This window comes from Lagopus leucura, unplaced genomic scaffold (genome assembly GCF_019238085.1).
Source record: "Lagopus leucura isolate 7727_CA_CO unplaced genomic scaffold, USGS_WTPT01 Super-Scaffold_73, whole genome shotgun sequence".
Taxonomy (NCBI): domain Eukaryota; kingdom Metazoa; phylum Chordata; class Aves; order Galliformes; family Phasianidae; genus Lagopus; species Lagopus leucura.
In genome coordinates this window covers 93365573-93380256 of record NW_024962252.1, presented here as the reverse complement: position 1 = coordinate 93380256, position 14684 = coordinate 93365573, and the positions used below count along the sequence as shown (strand labels likewise).

General features: G+C 45.5%; 1 protein-coding gene across 2 annotated transcripts in view; it reads right to left on the bottom strand.

The window, feature by feature from the left end:
- Positions 1–3959: 3959 nt before the first annotated feature.
- The window catches only part of GALNT14 (polypeptide N-acetylgalactosaminyltransferase 14), a 63243-nt gene continuing 52518 nt past the window's right edge, over positions 3960–14684 (bottom strand). The window contains exons 10-15 of one of the 2 annotated variants that reach the window (XM_042888337.1): positions 12674–12800; positions 10700–10792; positions 9384–9467; positions 8356–8500; positions 4717–4836; positions 3960–4142 (exon numbers count right to left, since the gene is read on the bottom strand). In XM_042888337.1, coding sequence (XP_042744271.1) covers positions 3981–4142; positions 4717–4836; positions 8356–8500; positions 9384–9467; positions 10700–10792; positions 12674–12800 — 731 coding nt within the window. In that variant the 3' untranslated portion in view covers positions 3960–3980. The remainder of the gene's footprint in view (positions 4143–4716; positions 4837–8355; positions 8501–9383; positions 9468–10699; positions 10793–12673; positions 12801–14684) is intronic. The other variant, XM_042888348.1, reaches the window with a different exon arrangement.

Below are 14684 nucleotides of genomic sequence, written 5' to 3'. Positions count from 1 at the left end.
GCTGTCAGTCCATTGCTAGCCCAGTACTGCTACTGCTATGCACAGCAAAAACTAATACATAGATATCTCTCTGTTCAAAACATTCAGCCTTCAACAAAAGTTTGAGAAATTGAGGTGGGAGAAGGAATCCAAGTCACTCCAAGAAGCAGTGGAAGGGTTCAGTGCTCAGGACTTCAAGCACAGTCCTCCAAGTCTTCATTCACTGGCCCCACTTTCCTGTTGCCACATTATGTGATCAAAGACGTCTGAATTCAGTTTCCTTCTCTTTACTACTGAATTATTTCACCTTTATGTTTTAAGACATTAATGCTTTATGTTGTTATTTTATGGCACTTTGCTGGCACGGAGAGAGGATGAGTACAAAGTATCTGGAAATCAGATCAACAACAAGGTAGGATATGTAAGACCCCCCCAGCCCAACGACAATTATATAGATTTGATCCCACTGGAACATGGATCGTCTTTGGGAAGGGAAGTCTAGGGTGCTTTGTGTTGTGTTTGCATAACCTCACCGGGCTCTTAGAAAGGCAGTGGTAGTTCCAGCCCTGAGTTTCCTGTTCTGTTTTTCCCAAGGGTTTTCCTCAAGGTAGAAGAAGTGACTCATAAGAGCTTATGATAATAAAAAAGAATAAAGCATTTCACAAAGCCTAACATCCAGGATTAGAACCATGTTTCCTACTTTATCTCACATTGGTTCAAGTAAATGCAACATGTTACCAGAAGCATTACCACCAAATGACATTAGGGATAAAAAGGCATCACGGTGTGATAATAAAAGTCTAGGGAGTGAACAAATATAAAGCAAAAACATTCATCTGTCTCCAGTGTGTTTTAATAAGTTTTTTAATAAGTTAAATAAACTAAAAGGGTGAGTTAGATTTCAGCAGCAGTTAATCTTTCCCCTGACACAATGCAAGGTCTCTTTTTAGGGATGCTAAGCAGAAAATCTGCTAAATGCCATATTATGGCTAATCTGGGAGCCTGCCAGTTCATTGCCTGCTTATATTAAGTTTCCCAGGTGATACTTTGGGCTTCTCTGGAAACCTTTCTGATCCATAGGGCTAATTTCATTTCCTAGAGCATAAAACATGCTATATTTTAAGGTTATGGCCAACAGATGCGTAAGACGATCACCTGCAGCTCCCTGGGTCTAGTCTTAATCAAACAGTGCAGCTTACTGGTAGGAGATATTGTGCCTGATGTCACCTTCTCCACTGATTGCCTTCCACTATCACATAGAACTTATCACCATAATGCAGTTTTAGAATAAATGGGGTCATAGACTCATAGAATCATAGAATATCTGGGGTAGGAAAGAACCTCAAGGATCACTAATCTCCAACCCCGCACTGCCACAGGCAGGGCCACCAACCTGCCCATCTAATACTAGACCAGGCTGCCCAGGGCCCCATCCAACCTGGCCTTGAACATCTCCAAGGACGGGGCATCCACAACCTCTCTGGGCAGCTGTTCCAGCACCTCACCACTCTCTCTGTAAAGAATTTCCCCCTGATATCCAACCTAAATCTTCCCTCCTTCAATTCAAAACAATTTCCCCTATTTATTATCTACTCTTTCAACTATTTGAAAGGGGTTTAGTATAGCATTCAGGTTTCACAAAATGTGAGATAGTTCAAATAGTTTCTTCCTGGAACATATCCCTGCAGCATGGGTCTGAGTGTTCAAGCATGCAGGACTAGTGAAGTAGCAGTTTCTGCTAAGGCAAAAAGGAGCATTACCTGTTTAGACAGTTTTGGCTGTCAGCAGGGGTGTTTTTGTCCCATGTGTACAATCATAAAACTAGACAGGTCAAAGCTCTGCGTCAGGGTGTAGCCACAGGGTGCTGAACTTCAAAATTGAAGCCATACCGTTCAGCTAAAGCTGGGTCAGCTGCAAGGCAGCAAGCAGCATTTTGGCATCAGCAGCTTGGCGAACCCAAGCTGCAGGCCTGCACAGGTGTGAACACATTAAGCTGCAAGCTCTTGGGAAGTGCTTCTCCTTGCAACTGCTAGATGGGGAATTATTACAGCTTGGCTGTCACCACCAGTGTGAAAAGTAGGTGTGATATTTCCTGGTTCAATTAAGTAGGAACCCTCGTGGAATGAGTCCATTCCATTTTAAGTGTTTCCCCTTTCCTTTGCAAATTGGTGACACGGAAACAATGCAATGTACTGCTGTGAAATGACAGCTTACTCCAGCCCTTCCGGAACAGAAGCCCTTGAGGCTCACACCAAGGGAGCTTGATTAGGTTAGTAATCACTGCAGCACATAAAAAGCACTTATACCCTGAGACACGTTGTAAATAAAGACTTACGCTGGTTCTGCCCTTAAAGCCAGGGAGATTTAAGCAATATGGCTTTTTTCCAGTGCTGAGGGAGGAGAAACTGAGGCAGTAAAATCCTGAAAGCCAGCAATTATTCAAGAGGGGATGCTGAAAGCACTTGAGGGCTCAAAGCTTGCGATATTTTACCCAGAGTTTGTAGCATGGGACCAAAGGACAGGATTTTCATTAAACCCAAGAGCTCTTAGGGGCACAAACTGTATTTTTCTCAAGTGGTGCTGACAGTCCTATGCAAATTCTCTCCAAGAGCTGTTGCCACACAAGGGCTGCGTGTGCTGTTGGTGCTTCACTGCCCACCTCCTGCTGCTGTGAGGGATCAGCAGGTTTTCTCATAGTGGGGAGGCCTCTTCTGAGGTCTTCTGTACTTTTCTCCTTTGGCAGCCCCAGCACTTAACATGACCACTAGCTAATAACTTATCTAATCACTCATTTATCAAAACCCGAGGAAATAATCTCTGCCAAATCATTTCAGTTGAAAGAACTGGGGTGAGAGTTACTTTGTGATCCAGGGCTCTCTGCTCACAGGTATGACTGTGGGAGCCCTAAATCCTTTCTTCTCTACTTTACATCTGGTGCTATGAGATATCTGAGAAACAAAACCAGGTAATTCCTTCACCTGTCCCTTCTTCCTCAGAGCAATCTCTAGTTTTAGTTGCCCCCTCCATCCTTTTGGCAGTAGGACATCACAGGAGTTCCTTCCAATGCAGCCAGGAAATTGGGAAACATAAATATGACACAATTACCTTAAATTACCAAAAATATTATTTTTATGGAAGAAGACTTAAAATTTGACTTATTCCAGACATGAAGCAGCGAGAGATACATAGTGAGATTATAGGGGAGTTTCAATGACCGAGGTTCACCCATGGCCTTCAGAGAGCAGGAATAATTCTGCTCCCAGCTTCACAGTGGTTTGTATACTTTCAGCTCACACACTGAACCCTCTGTTTGCTTGGACTTTGGAGATTCAGTCACTCCAGTTAGCACAGAGTTAGGACAACTCTGCTACCTGCCAGTTTGCTCCTGGCCGTAGCCACAAATGACTGTCCTGTGTGTGCCTATACATATCCGTGAATCAAATAAACATCTGAATGTACAACACAGCTCCACTCAGAGTGCTATCAGAAGACAAACTCAATCACAGCAATAAAAAGTGCAAGATAACGTTTTCCACTTGTTCCCAAGTGACATACTTTAGCAGCCCTTGGCGCATCCCTCTTCATGCACTTGCCTCACTCCCCAAAGCTATGAAGATGCTTGTGTTGCTGAATCCAAGTCTCCTTTGGGTATCCAAGGCTCTTCTATCTGTTCTTCCAGTGAGATTAATAAATACTATACACACTGAACTTCGGCAAGGCCCATCCCAGGGGCCCCATTGTCCCTCTAAAACATGTCATTTTGGTTTCTTGCCATCCCTTTTGGAACACATGATTGCCAACAGACCAATAACACCTACGTGCCTTGCAATCAATGTCTGTTCTTCAACCTGCAGCACCGTGCTTTTATTTGATCGATTCCTCTCCTGACCCATAATACATAAGGCTCCCCAGTGGTTTTGCATTTGAGCTCTATCTGGTGCATATCGGCTGTGTGTAGCAAGTCTCAGTACCCAGCCCAGCTGGATAAGTTCTCAAGCAGATCAAGACATCACCATGTCCCAGCGCTGACTCATGGCTGTGCTCTCACAAGGGTTGATGACGAGTTCTTTGGTGCTCTCGTTCGTGTCCCCAATGGTCTCAGTGTCCAAACAGAAGCGTGAAGCTATGTGCTCAAGGTGTGACCCAACTTTACCCCATTGCTGCTGAAAAACACACCAGAGGAGAAACAGCGGTAAATAAATTTCCTCCTCCTCAATACGCTTTTATTATGCTGCTCAGCATCCAGAGACAGTTGTCACTAAGACTTTTTGGCCTGACACAGGGAAGCACAGGTCTGCCCAGCCTATGCCAAGCAGATGACATGCTGAGCCCTTCTCCCATCTGAAGCACTCATTTAAGCTCAGCCTCTGCTTGGTGTTAGAAAGATAATGTATTGCTAATGGCTTTTTCTCCAGGTCACTGGTTCAAATGCCAGCTCAATGATTAACTGCAGAGAAACGTTAGCCTATTCTGGCTGACTGACAGCCCATGTGGACTAAATTGCCAGTTTCAGTTTGACTTCTGCAGATAAGTATCCAGATCACCACCTGCACTAATAGACATCCTTATCAACGCACTCATTTAAGAGGTAAAGGGCTGAACAGGGTAAAGCCTGTGCCCCCAGACTGACTGTACTTCCCTGAAGTCAGAGCATATCACAGTGATTTGATGTGCAGTGATATTATGCTGCAAGAAAGGGAGCTTCAAAGAAAATAGGGGGTCAGTGAAAGGGCTCACCTGCTTGTTGTCACTTTCTTTGCAAGGTGACAGGAGCACTGGGGAGCCAGGGAACAGGGTATACACAGACAAGCACAGCTGCTGCTGACGGACTTGGTGGTTGTATGTGTACGTCCACTCCTGCAAAGAGAAATAAGAGAGAAAGGAGATGAGAAATCAAGGTTAATTGTTGGAGTTCCTCAACCTGGAAAGCAAACACTATGGCCTGGATCCTGCCCCTTCTGAAACCAATCAGAAAACTCATTGGCTTCAAGAGGCACCAGGACATGTCACTAGGGATGCTCCAAGTCTCTCTAAATCTGCAGCTGTCACTGGCAGATCGCTGTACCAAAGCAAATGTCCCTGAGAGTAGCTAGAAGAAAACTGTTCACAAGGTAAAGATAGGCAGAACTGGGCTGTAGTTAGGATTAGGTTATTCCTGGAAGCTGAGAGATCCCTTTCCCTGATGTTCACAGCAAGGTAAGCAACACTCCTATATGCCTGTAGCATTTTGTACAAATCAAGATAGCTCAGTTATTAAGCATGTAGTAAGCAGGAGAGGGTTTGACCACCAGGAAACTATCACAGATTGCTTTGTCACCATTTCTAGTTTAATTGTTGATTATGTTTAATAAATTCTTCAGGCTAACTTCATAAGATCTTGTTTTTCTCATTCACCTGCAACAAGACTGAACTCCAAATGTTTGCGAGCACTGATTTGCTATGACTTTTGAACTTCACCCTCTGACTTCAAAACAGACAGTACAGTACAGTAATTCCTTTAATACAAATCACGCTTCATTCAGGTCCTTAGCCACTCAGAAGGGAAAGCATATTCTTGCACAGCAGACTCAGATCTACAGGGACTTCACACTGTCCTCCTTGCATCCAATGCTTCTTAGCCTACTTCTCTCCACCAGCTAATAGAAATTGAGCCTGTCTTTCTGAATAGCCTGCCCACAGGTTTCTCAGCAAGAGCTGCCCAAGATTTCCACACAGAACAAGCACTCATTTTCAGAGCTACGTTTTGCAACTCAAGGGCCTTCTGGCAAGAACTTCTTCTTTGTCAGATGGAACAGAGTTCTCCTGATCCTACAGAGAAGGCGTTCCAGACATTCCAACTGTGCACACCATCATTCTGGGAAATTGTGCCAAATTAGTCCTGCATCTGTGAATAACCAAGCCTTAAGGGGTGAATTCCAACACCTGCTCTTGGCACCCATGTTACTACAATCTGCTTTGAAAACTATTTTACATTTTTAACCAATTGATCATAGTTTAGTTCAGAACAGGGCCTGATAGCACACCTGTGGTTGTGAGGCTCTTCAGCATCAGCAAGCAACTGGTGTCTGTGTTGGATACCTCAAATAATTCAAGGAGTGGATTCCCTGGCCTCTATAACCTTGCTTCAGGGACATCTTACAGAGAAGTGCTTCTCCCAGAGGTCCTCCACACTTAATTCCAGGCCAGGCACTGCCCATGCCATCCCATTGCTCATCTTGCCTCAAGGAAGCATCATCTGCTCGTTCAACAAGGCTCCATGGGACACACGGATGGTTTAAACACTCCTCCTAAGTTCTTCATCCTAAGAAGCTGGGCCTACGAAGCTAGATATGTGCATCAGCTCAACAACTGATATTGGATCCCCCACCCCTGCCCCCAGGATGTCTCGCTACTCTTTTACCTAAACTGACAGATTTCCACAAAACTCTTCTATTTTGACAGAATGGCTTTTTATGGAAGCGAGTCCTGCTGAAAATGTTCTGTCCACTTCTAATCACGTCTTGTCACTTTTCAGCCCGAAATGAAAGCCAGAGAAAATAATGCTTAAAATTAAGAAAGTCTGGGGAAAAAAAAAAAAAAAAAAAAAAAAAAAAAAAGACAAAAAAAGAAAGACACTCAAATGCTGCAGAATGCATTAAAAGCTTTGAGTTAAAATACAGGCAAGTGGCCATGCACATTTTTATCTCACCCCATCTCTTCCATTATTTCTGCCAGTCAGGATGAAAAATACTGCTTTTTTTCCCCCCATGAGAAACTACGGTATCTTCTAAACTCTGCCCCACTGAGTGCTCAGCCGTAAGAGTGGCAGAGCCTCTCTGTTGTGGTCAAGAGGGCAGCTCCACAGTCTTCCTAAGAACAGAACTGTTTAAGGAGCTAACATGGCTGCAGGAGTGCAGGCCAGGCTGCAGAGATACCAGCACGGTTGCGAGCTGACCACTGACACAGGGAAACAGACAGAAGAGGTGAAACTGAGACCAGTGTTTTCTGCCCTCTCAAAGACAATGCGGCTTTTGCTGAAGTGGTGGCAGAGCAAGGAGTAAGAGGATGCACTGGGAAAGCTGAGCTACCAGCTGCACACTGCAGCCAGCAATTCTCTGCAGCCTCAGCTAACTCTAACCCACATCTGAGGCATGCGACTCTTTTTCAAGGCTTTAGTGTCATTCGAGCAGGCACCTGTCACTGCTATTCTGCATCATTCAGAAACAAGGAAATTATTTTAAAATGTGACCTTTGGCTTGGCATGGCAGCCCCCAGGCCTAGCAAGAAGCAGCCCGATGCGAGCCCAGAGAAAACACCTTTTTCTTTTTTTTCCTTCAGCAAAGTTGCCCCTGCAAAACGTGATGACCTGCTCTCCTTAGTCTGCTCCTCTTGCTGCTGGTATTAGGGATGTACAGTTAAGTGGAAGCGAGCACACCACTGCACATTCAACTACTTCGTGGCACCCCCAAAGAAGCAAGTGATTGTTATCCTCCCTGCTTTATAAGTGGGAACAATGAGAGAATGCTCTGACATGCCCCAAATCACAGTGGGAGCCTGAAGCAAATGCAGATTTTGAAGCCACGTCCTCAGGGTTCCACTTCAGTGACTGCACTGCAAGGCACACGTGCCTGCTCTCGGCTCTAACATTTCCTAGAATATGGTTTGGAGAATGCATGCTGATTCACACTGCTTTTTCTTGTCTCAGTGAGACTGAAAAAAAACAAGATCATCCTCATTAAATTCTCAATAGTTTAATGGGCAATCTAACATTGAGAGAACACAGACTATGAAGTTATAAATACCATTGCAATTCAGTGCATTTTGAAAGAAATTAGGCTGAAAGATGAGAGGAAATTATAGTTCTCTTTGTCTTCCTCTGATCTCTGCAGATGGGCAGCAGCATGATCTCAGCTCAGGCTAGCAGAAATAGGTGGTCCAGCCTATACTGGGGTTTCTGCCCCAATCCCTGCTGCTGCCCACGGCCTTCAGCAAAGCGAGGTGGATTACCAAGGTTGAATGGCACCTCTCAGCAAAGGCAGCAGGGTAAATCCAACTAAGGGATTTAGTAAACTGAGGGAATCACCTTGGATCTGCTGCCACAGAATCACCAATTGTAGGGGTCGGAAGGGATCTCTAGAGATCATCAAGTCCAAACCCCCTGCTAAAGCAGGTATGCACTGTCTCAAGGGACAGTGACAAGGAAGGTCCCAGCTCTGATCAACCCTCTCATGCTCTACCTCAAAGACTGCCTATCCAAATGGCCAGCAAAAAATGTAGGAGGAAAGTACTTCCCTCTTCTTCTGTGCAGACAACTGAGATACAAAGAGATGAAATGACCGCCCCACCTCCTGCAGGAAACCCATAGCTCCACAGAGCCTGACTCTCCAGCCTTCTTACCTGTGCTGTTGCTGCTGTGCCTTTGCTGGTGATACAAGGATTTAAGCTCAGGATGGGTAGCTCTTGGTCTTCAGACTTGTGTGACTCCAAGCAGCTCTGCCTTTGCCTGATCATCCCAGTCTGATATAGCAGTTCCTCGGGAATCCTGTGGGAACAGTGTGAAAAACGGCCCTACTCCTTCTGGCAAGTAGTGTGCTCCAAGGGAATGGGATGAAGAAGTTGTTGCCATACCATTCACCTTCAGATAAGGACTTGTGAGATCTGTTTCAGCAAGAAACTACCACAAGTAGTACATGGCCAGGGACACTGCAGAAGCAGCATTCAGGGATGGATGATCAGCCTTTGACAGGGGAATAATAAATAACTGTGCAAGGCAAACAGAGGAGCAAGGAATGGACTGTAAGCAGGCTAACGGTCAGCTTTCAGCCTACAGGAGTGGGAAACTGTATAAAAAATGACTGCACAGCGCTGGCATTCCTTTTCAGTGCTGCCACGCAGTGCCACACTTAGCAAAAAAAAGCCAGAAAACAGCAGTTAAATCATTCTCACACTGTAAGTGTGTACTCAGTCACTGCACCAGCAGGTCCCTAGAGGCAGCTCCAGAAATTGTGCACCCTTTCTGTGTCACTCCTGGCAGTGACTGCAAGAACGGGTGCAATCGTTTCTGGACTATTTTGCAGCTGAGGAAGTGTATATTAATGAAAGCATCAGGCTAAGAGTAAGCCAGAATCACCCAAATACATGTTATCAACTCCTGGCATTGAGAGTCTGATAACAGCGAGGTCCTGCACCACTGAAATCCATAGCTAAGACTGCTTATGGAAAGCAGGATCACAAACAAAATACATTACATCAATGAACAGGTGGTGTTGAAAATGAAGACAAAATTCAGCATGCCCTCCTGCAAAGCCCAAGGGAGGAGGTGGGGTGCCTGTGTCTGGGCAAGAGGGAGGTGTGGGAGTGGAAGGAAGGAGAACTTTCTGGGGTGGCAGGAATGGGGCTTCCTGGTGGAGATCAGGCATTCATACCGAAGTTCAGGGTAAACGTTCTCCAGGTACCACTTGAAGCTGTGGCATTTCAGCCTCTTCCGCAGCTCCACTCTGCTCTGAATGCTGTGAAGGTACAGTGAAGATTATGAGGGTGAAACCCAAGGCCCCCCAGAATCCAACAGATATGCACAAGCAGCAAACACAAGAGCATCAGCAGCACTATTTCCTGCTGTCCTCTGCATGAGCTTCGTCGGTCGCTTTGATATCTGTCTCTTTGGAGATCTCACGTGGTAAAGTGCCACGATGACATACTGCCATTTTAACAAGGAGCCTGGAGTTTAGGCAATGAAAAAGTCTATAGAAAAGCACAGCTATTTAAAAAATGATTAGAAACCAATGTATATTATCTATTATATGCAATGAAAGCATTAATTTAATATAGCAATGTGCTAGGAAGTTAATATATGCTATTATAAATTACTCTTAGTTTATAGAACTACAGAAGGCCTTGATTCACAGAAGCACTTAAATACAGCTTTCAGTCACTAGAAGTTAATCACATGGTGATATAACTCTTATGTTAATCAAGGTTAAACTTCTGCTGCTGAAGTATCATACTGCAGAGTAGTGTTTCCCAAACATCAGCTCTTCTTTGGGCCAGCTGAAGCTGGTATGGAGCTGGTATGACTTCCAGTCCTTCCTTTAGTATAGTTTGTCTTTCCTGCACCTTCATATGAGAGCTGTTACTTCATCCCATGCTGAAGGATGGGAAGAGGATACAAATTCAGAGGAAATAGGTTAATCTCTGGGATTGCAATTTATTTAGCATGGAAATGGAAGAGTAGCCAGAATTAATTTTAGTTTGGATTTGGACTCTACTGTGATCCCAAGGAAATCTTCTAAAGAAAGAAAGAGTATAAGAAAATGAGAAACAAACACAAATACATACACATTTCCTGATATGGAGATGTTTCTGACAGTTCAAAGGATGAATGGCAAACTCCCTGAACATAAAGCACTCACTCCTTTCCAATAACACCTTGCCAGGTCCAAAATCTGATTATTTTCTTGCCTCTCAACTGCTAGCAAGACCTCTGGACTTTCTCCCAAACTCTGCTGTGGGATCTTAAGTACTTGTACCCACAGCAAGGGCAGGACATGGGCAGAGGAAGTTTCCCTTATCATGACTTGGTTCTCTCATCGAGATACACTAGCACCACATACGACCCGTTTATAACTTTCATTCACTCTGCTCATTAGCTTCTGCCTACCATTAGTATTTAATTCAGCGTTACTGCAGAAACAACGCGGCAGGTTTCCTGCAGCAGGGTGATGGCAGCAGGGAGGACACTTACTTTCCATATGGCCTCCCCTGGGCCGCGGGCCGGGCAGCATAGTAGTACTGCTTGAACTCATCCATCCACACCTCTGCAGTGCGCTTGGTGTTTCTGAAGGAGGCAATGAAAGACAGCTGATGCCAAGGAAGCCTCTGAGGTGATGCCCACACTTTCTAAAAGGCATCAGCTCTTCCAAGATGCTCTCCTCCCAACCTCAATTTTGTCTATGGCTTTACACAAACCACCTGTGTCCTGCCCTCACTACCAGAGATGTTCCCCATCCTACCCATTTCTCCAGGCACCAACCCTAAGTTGCCACATCTTGGGTGAGGAATTCACCATCTCAAGCTTTGCTGGATGTCTTGCATCCATCCCACCCAGAAGTGTGCTTTCTCTTAAGCACCATCTCCCAGGCAGGCAGGCTCGAGGTTGTATTTTGTGAATGGGATTGAGCTCTGAAAACCAGCACGAGACATGCCAAAGATTGAAAGCAAATATTTCATTTGTGTCATTCCTGTAAGAACTCTCCTGCTTTTTTAGTTAACATCTCTGTTTAATCAAAAATACCACGGAGCATCACGGAGTTGCCAGAAGCTGCTTCTCCACTCAGTCCACATATTTCTGCATTAAGTTTGAGTCTGAGATACCAGAAGGTTAACCACAACTCAGCTTTGAAATGCTATGGATACATTTCTGCAGACTGCTTTTCAACCCCTTGCTGATCCATGGTGCTTCCCATTTTCCTGCAGTAGCTTAAGTGCTCTTGTCCAAAAGATGGTTGTCAAGTGCCTACATTTGGATCTCGCATTCTGCATAACTCAGGATATTTTTGCCTGCCTTCCTGATCTCAGAACGTTTTACAGGAAATGTGGGAACAAACACCAAGACTTGCACCTTGGTGTTGATTCAGGCCCACCCAAAGCTCACATCCAGCCTTATCTGCAAGAGTCTTCTTTCACAACTAATACCAAGGTGACCCAGATTTGTGCCCTTGTCCTACCCTGTGCCTCTCAGTCTGTGCCTCTCTGTCTTTCTGAAGGGAGGTGACAGGGTTACCTCAGCACTCTCAACTGTCCCCATCCTGCCCCAAACACTGCTGGAAATGTTGTATTAGGTGTAACTGGGGGGCGCTGATTTCACTCCTCCCACATTGCTGTCATAAGCAACGCATGGGTGAGCTGCAGAGGGACTGGGTCAGTGGCAACCCTGCTGCAACACCCTAAGTCCTCATAAATCCTGTTGGCTCAGTGAACTACCAGGAAACTGACTCTAAAAGGAACACCTGGTGTCTAAGTTCATACAAAAGCAGTTTGTCTGGGAAACAACTCTGCATTATGTCTGAGTGCCCCTGGTGTTTTACTCTGTCCTTTACTCAAGGAACAGCCTTCATCCTTGAGCTCCAAAAGAGGAGGAAATCCTTCCCATCTTAAGCAACTGCTGCCTTCACCTGCTCCCTCCTGGATTTTAGTCCACCTCAGCCATTATTTCAGCACTGGATTCAGTCCCTGTTCCTGGGTGTGAGACCAGGTCTCCTTCAGTGCAGCCCATCATGTTCCTACTCAGTCTGTCTGCTCCTTGCTGAGGCACCGGGAGCCATATTTTCTGGTTCAGCTAAGTCACGCTCAGCCTCAGGCTAAGGTCACTGGGTACTGACAGATATGGTTGACAGCCTGCTTTCAGGGCATTATAAATGTTTTCTTATGACCTTAGTGTCTAAAACATTTGCTGTTGCGGTAGCTAGGGCTGAGAGAGCTGCAGAGCCTGTCCCTTCATTTCTGTGGTGATGAAAGGAACCGCGTCGGTGTCCTACTTCTGTCATATTCTCAACACTCTAGAAATCCTAAGGGAGACAGTTGTACCAGCTCACTATGGCTCATGAGATTCCTGCCCATGGGTATTTTGCATTTTTTCAATCTAGCTTTCCTCCCCACCTCCCTGCAAGGCAGCAGCTTATTATTCCCCACAAAAATGAAGCAAACCCCAAACACCCACTTGATGTATGTATTGGCGTTCCCCTCTGGAAAGACATATGGATGTTTCTTCCGGAAGACATGTCCAACACGGCTGCAGGGGATGATTTCCAGGCTACCTCCACACATCCACACACGGAAGGAGATTTCTACAAGAGAGGCAGCTTCAGCATTTTGTGTTTCTGTCATAGAATTGTCAAAACTGGAAAAGACCACTAAGATCATCATGTCCAACAGCTGACCCACTCCCACCATGCCCATGACCACATCCCTCAGTGCCACATCTCCACAGTTCTTGAACACCTCCACGGATGGTGACTCCACCGCCTTCCTGGGCAGCCTCTGCCAATGATTTACCGCTCTTTTTGAGAAGAAATCTTTCCTAACATCGAACCTGAACCTCCCCTGGCACAACTTGAGGTCATACCCTCTTGCCTTAAAGCAGTCTGAATATGGTGTTACCTCTCATTTCATCCTCTGCCATATTAAACTGGGGTAAATCAACTACCATAGGGGCTTTCATAGGCTCAACTCTTGTAAAAGTGTACTTAAAAGCTTCTTGCAATCTGTTTGAAGTTCACACACTCAAAATCTGTTTGCAGCACAGAGCTATCACAGTAAGGAGTCCCTTTACATATAGCCCTGTTCACACTGGAGAACCATCCTGCAGTTTTGCACTCCCACAATGACCTCTGCACTGCCCACATTAGTGCAACTTCCCTTCATGGGACTGCTAATATTACTGGAGAGGCCATGAATTCTGTGCATTAATGATGACAGCAGTGGGTCATTATCTTTATGACTCTAAGGCTGGTTGTACAAAGTGAACAGCTATGAGCATCCATCATCTGCCCCCAAAAGAGCAGGAGCTTACCTTGCCTAGCACATATGCTAATGTTGCGGATCAACAAGATGCACACATTTGCAAGAGCTGAGGTCAGTGACAAGAAGGATTATTCCAAAAATCTGGAAAAATTATCAGTATGGGTAAGATCTTCTGGTGTCCCCAAGCTGCTCCCTGGCTGTTCAGTGGGGCCCGGTTAGAGGACAGCTTGCTTGTGGCGTGATTCATGATCAACACCAAAAGTTACAGGGCTCCTGGCAGGGAGCTGGATGAGATCCCAGTTGCAAGGTGGCACAGCCAGCAGAACGGCTGCTCTAAATGGTCTGTCTGGTCCCAGGAGCTGGGAAGCTATGAATCTGCAGCTGTATCATCAGACAGTCATACTTAGAACCAGCACAAAGAAATGAAATAAAGGCTTCTGCAGCTCTGTATGTCCTGTTTTGTGATCTGTTGGTAGTAGAGAGCTAAACAGAAAAAGTGCCTGCTCCAAAGCCACGAACTCCTTTTCACCACATGATGCCACATAGGATGAGCGATAAGCATGCATAAGGAGCTGCTGGGATTGAGATTCCTGGAGAGAACTGCTGTTCCTGGAGCTGGCTGCTGTTGGAGACCAGCAACAAGCAGAGTTGTGTAGCGGGTCAGAGGCAGCACATCTTTACATCTACAGTTCCCTTCTTGGATACTATTTTTGGGCTATCGAACCAACGAGGAAGGCAGGAGGGCTGCAGTCAGTCCCTGCTTGGTTTCCTTGGAGGAGCAGATGCTTTGGGTCAAACCAGTGGCAACACACCCACTCACAGAGAGAAGGGATGAGGAAGAGCAAAACGACTGAGCAATGAGATATAAATAAATAAAATATGCTGGAGGAAAAAGGTGTGTGAAGCAAACAACAGTGCCAGGCAGAGGGTGGGATACTGCAAAGCAGCAGCATCTGTTCCCTTGGATGGCTGACAGCACTGCTATATGTGTTAAGAAAGAAGATTTTGCCTTCCTTGCTAGCTGTACTCCCCAGAGGTGTGAGCTATTAAAGCCAGATTTGGATCTGCCTCTCTGACATCAAGTGTCTCCTCCTCTTCTCAGAGGCAGTCTATTGCTCTGATCTGCAGCATTGCTGCAGCTGCAAAGTGAGAACAGTCTGGCCTGATGAAGCTCTTAGCAATCCAGGATAAGGAGACATGATACCTGA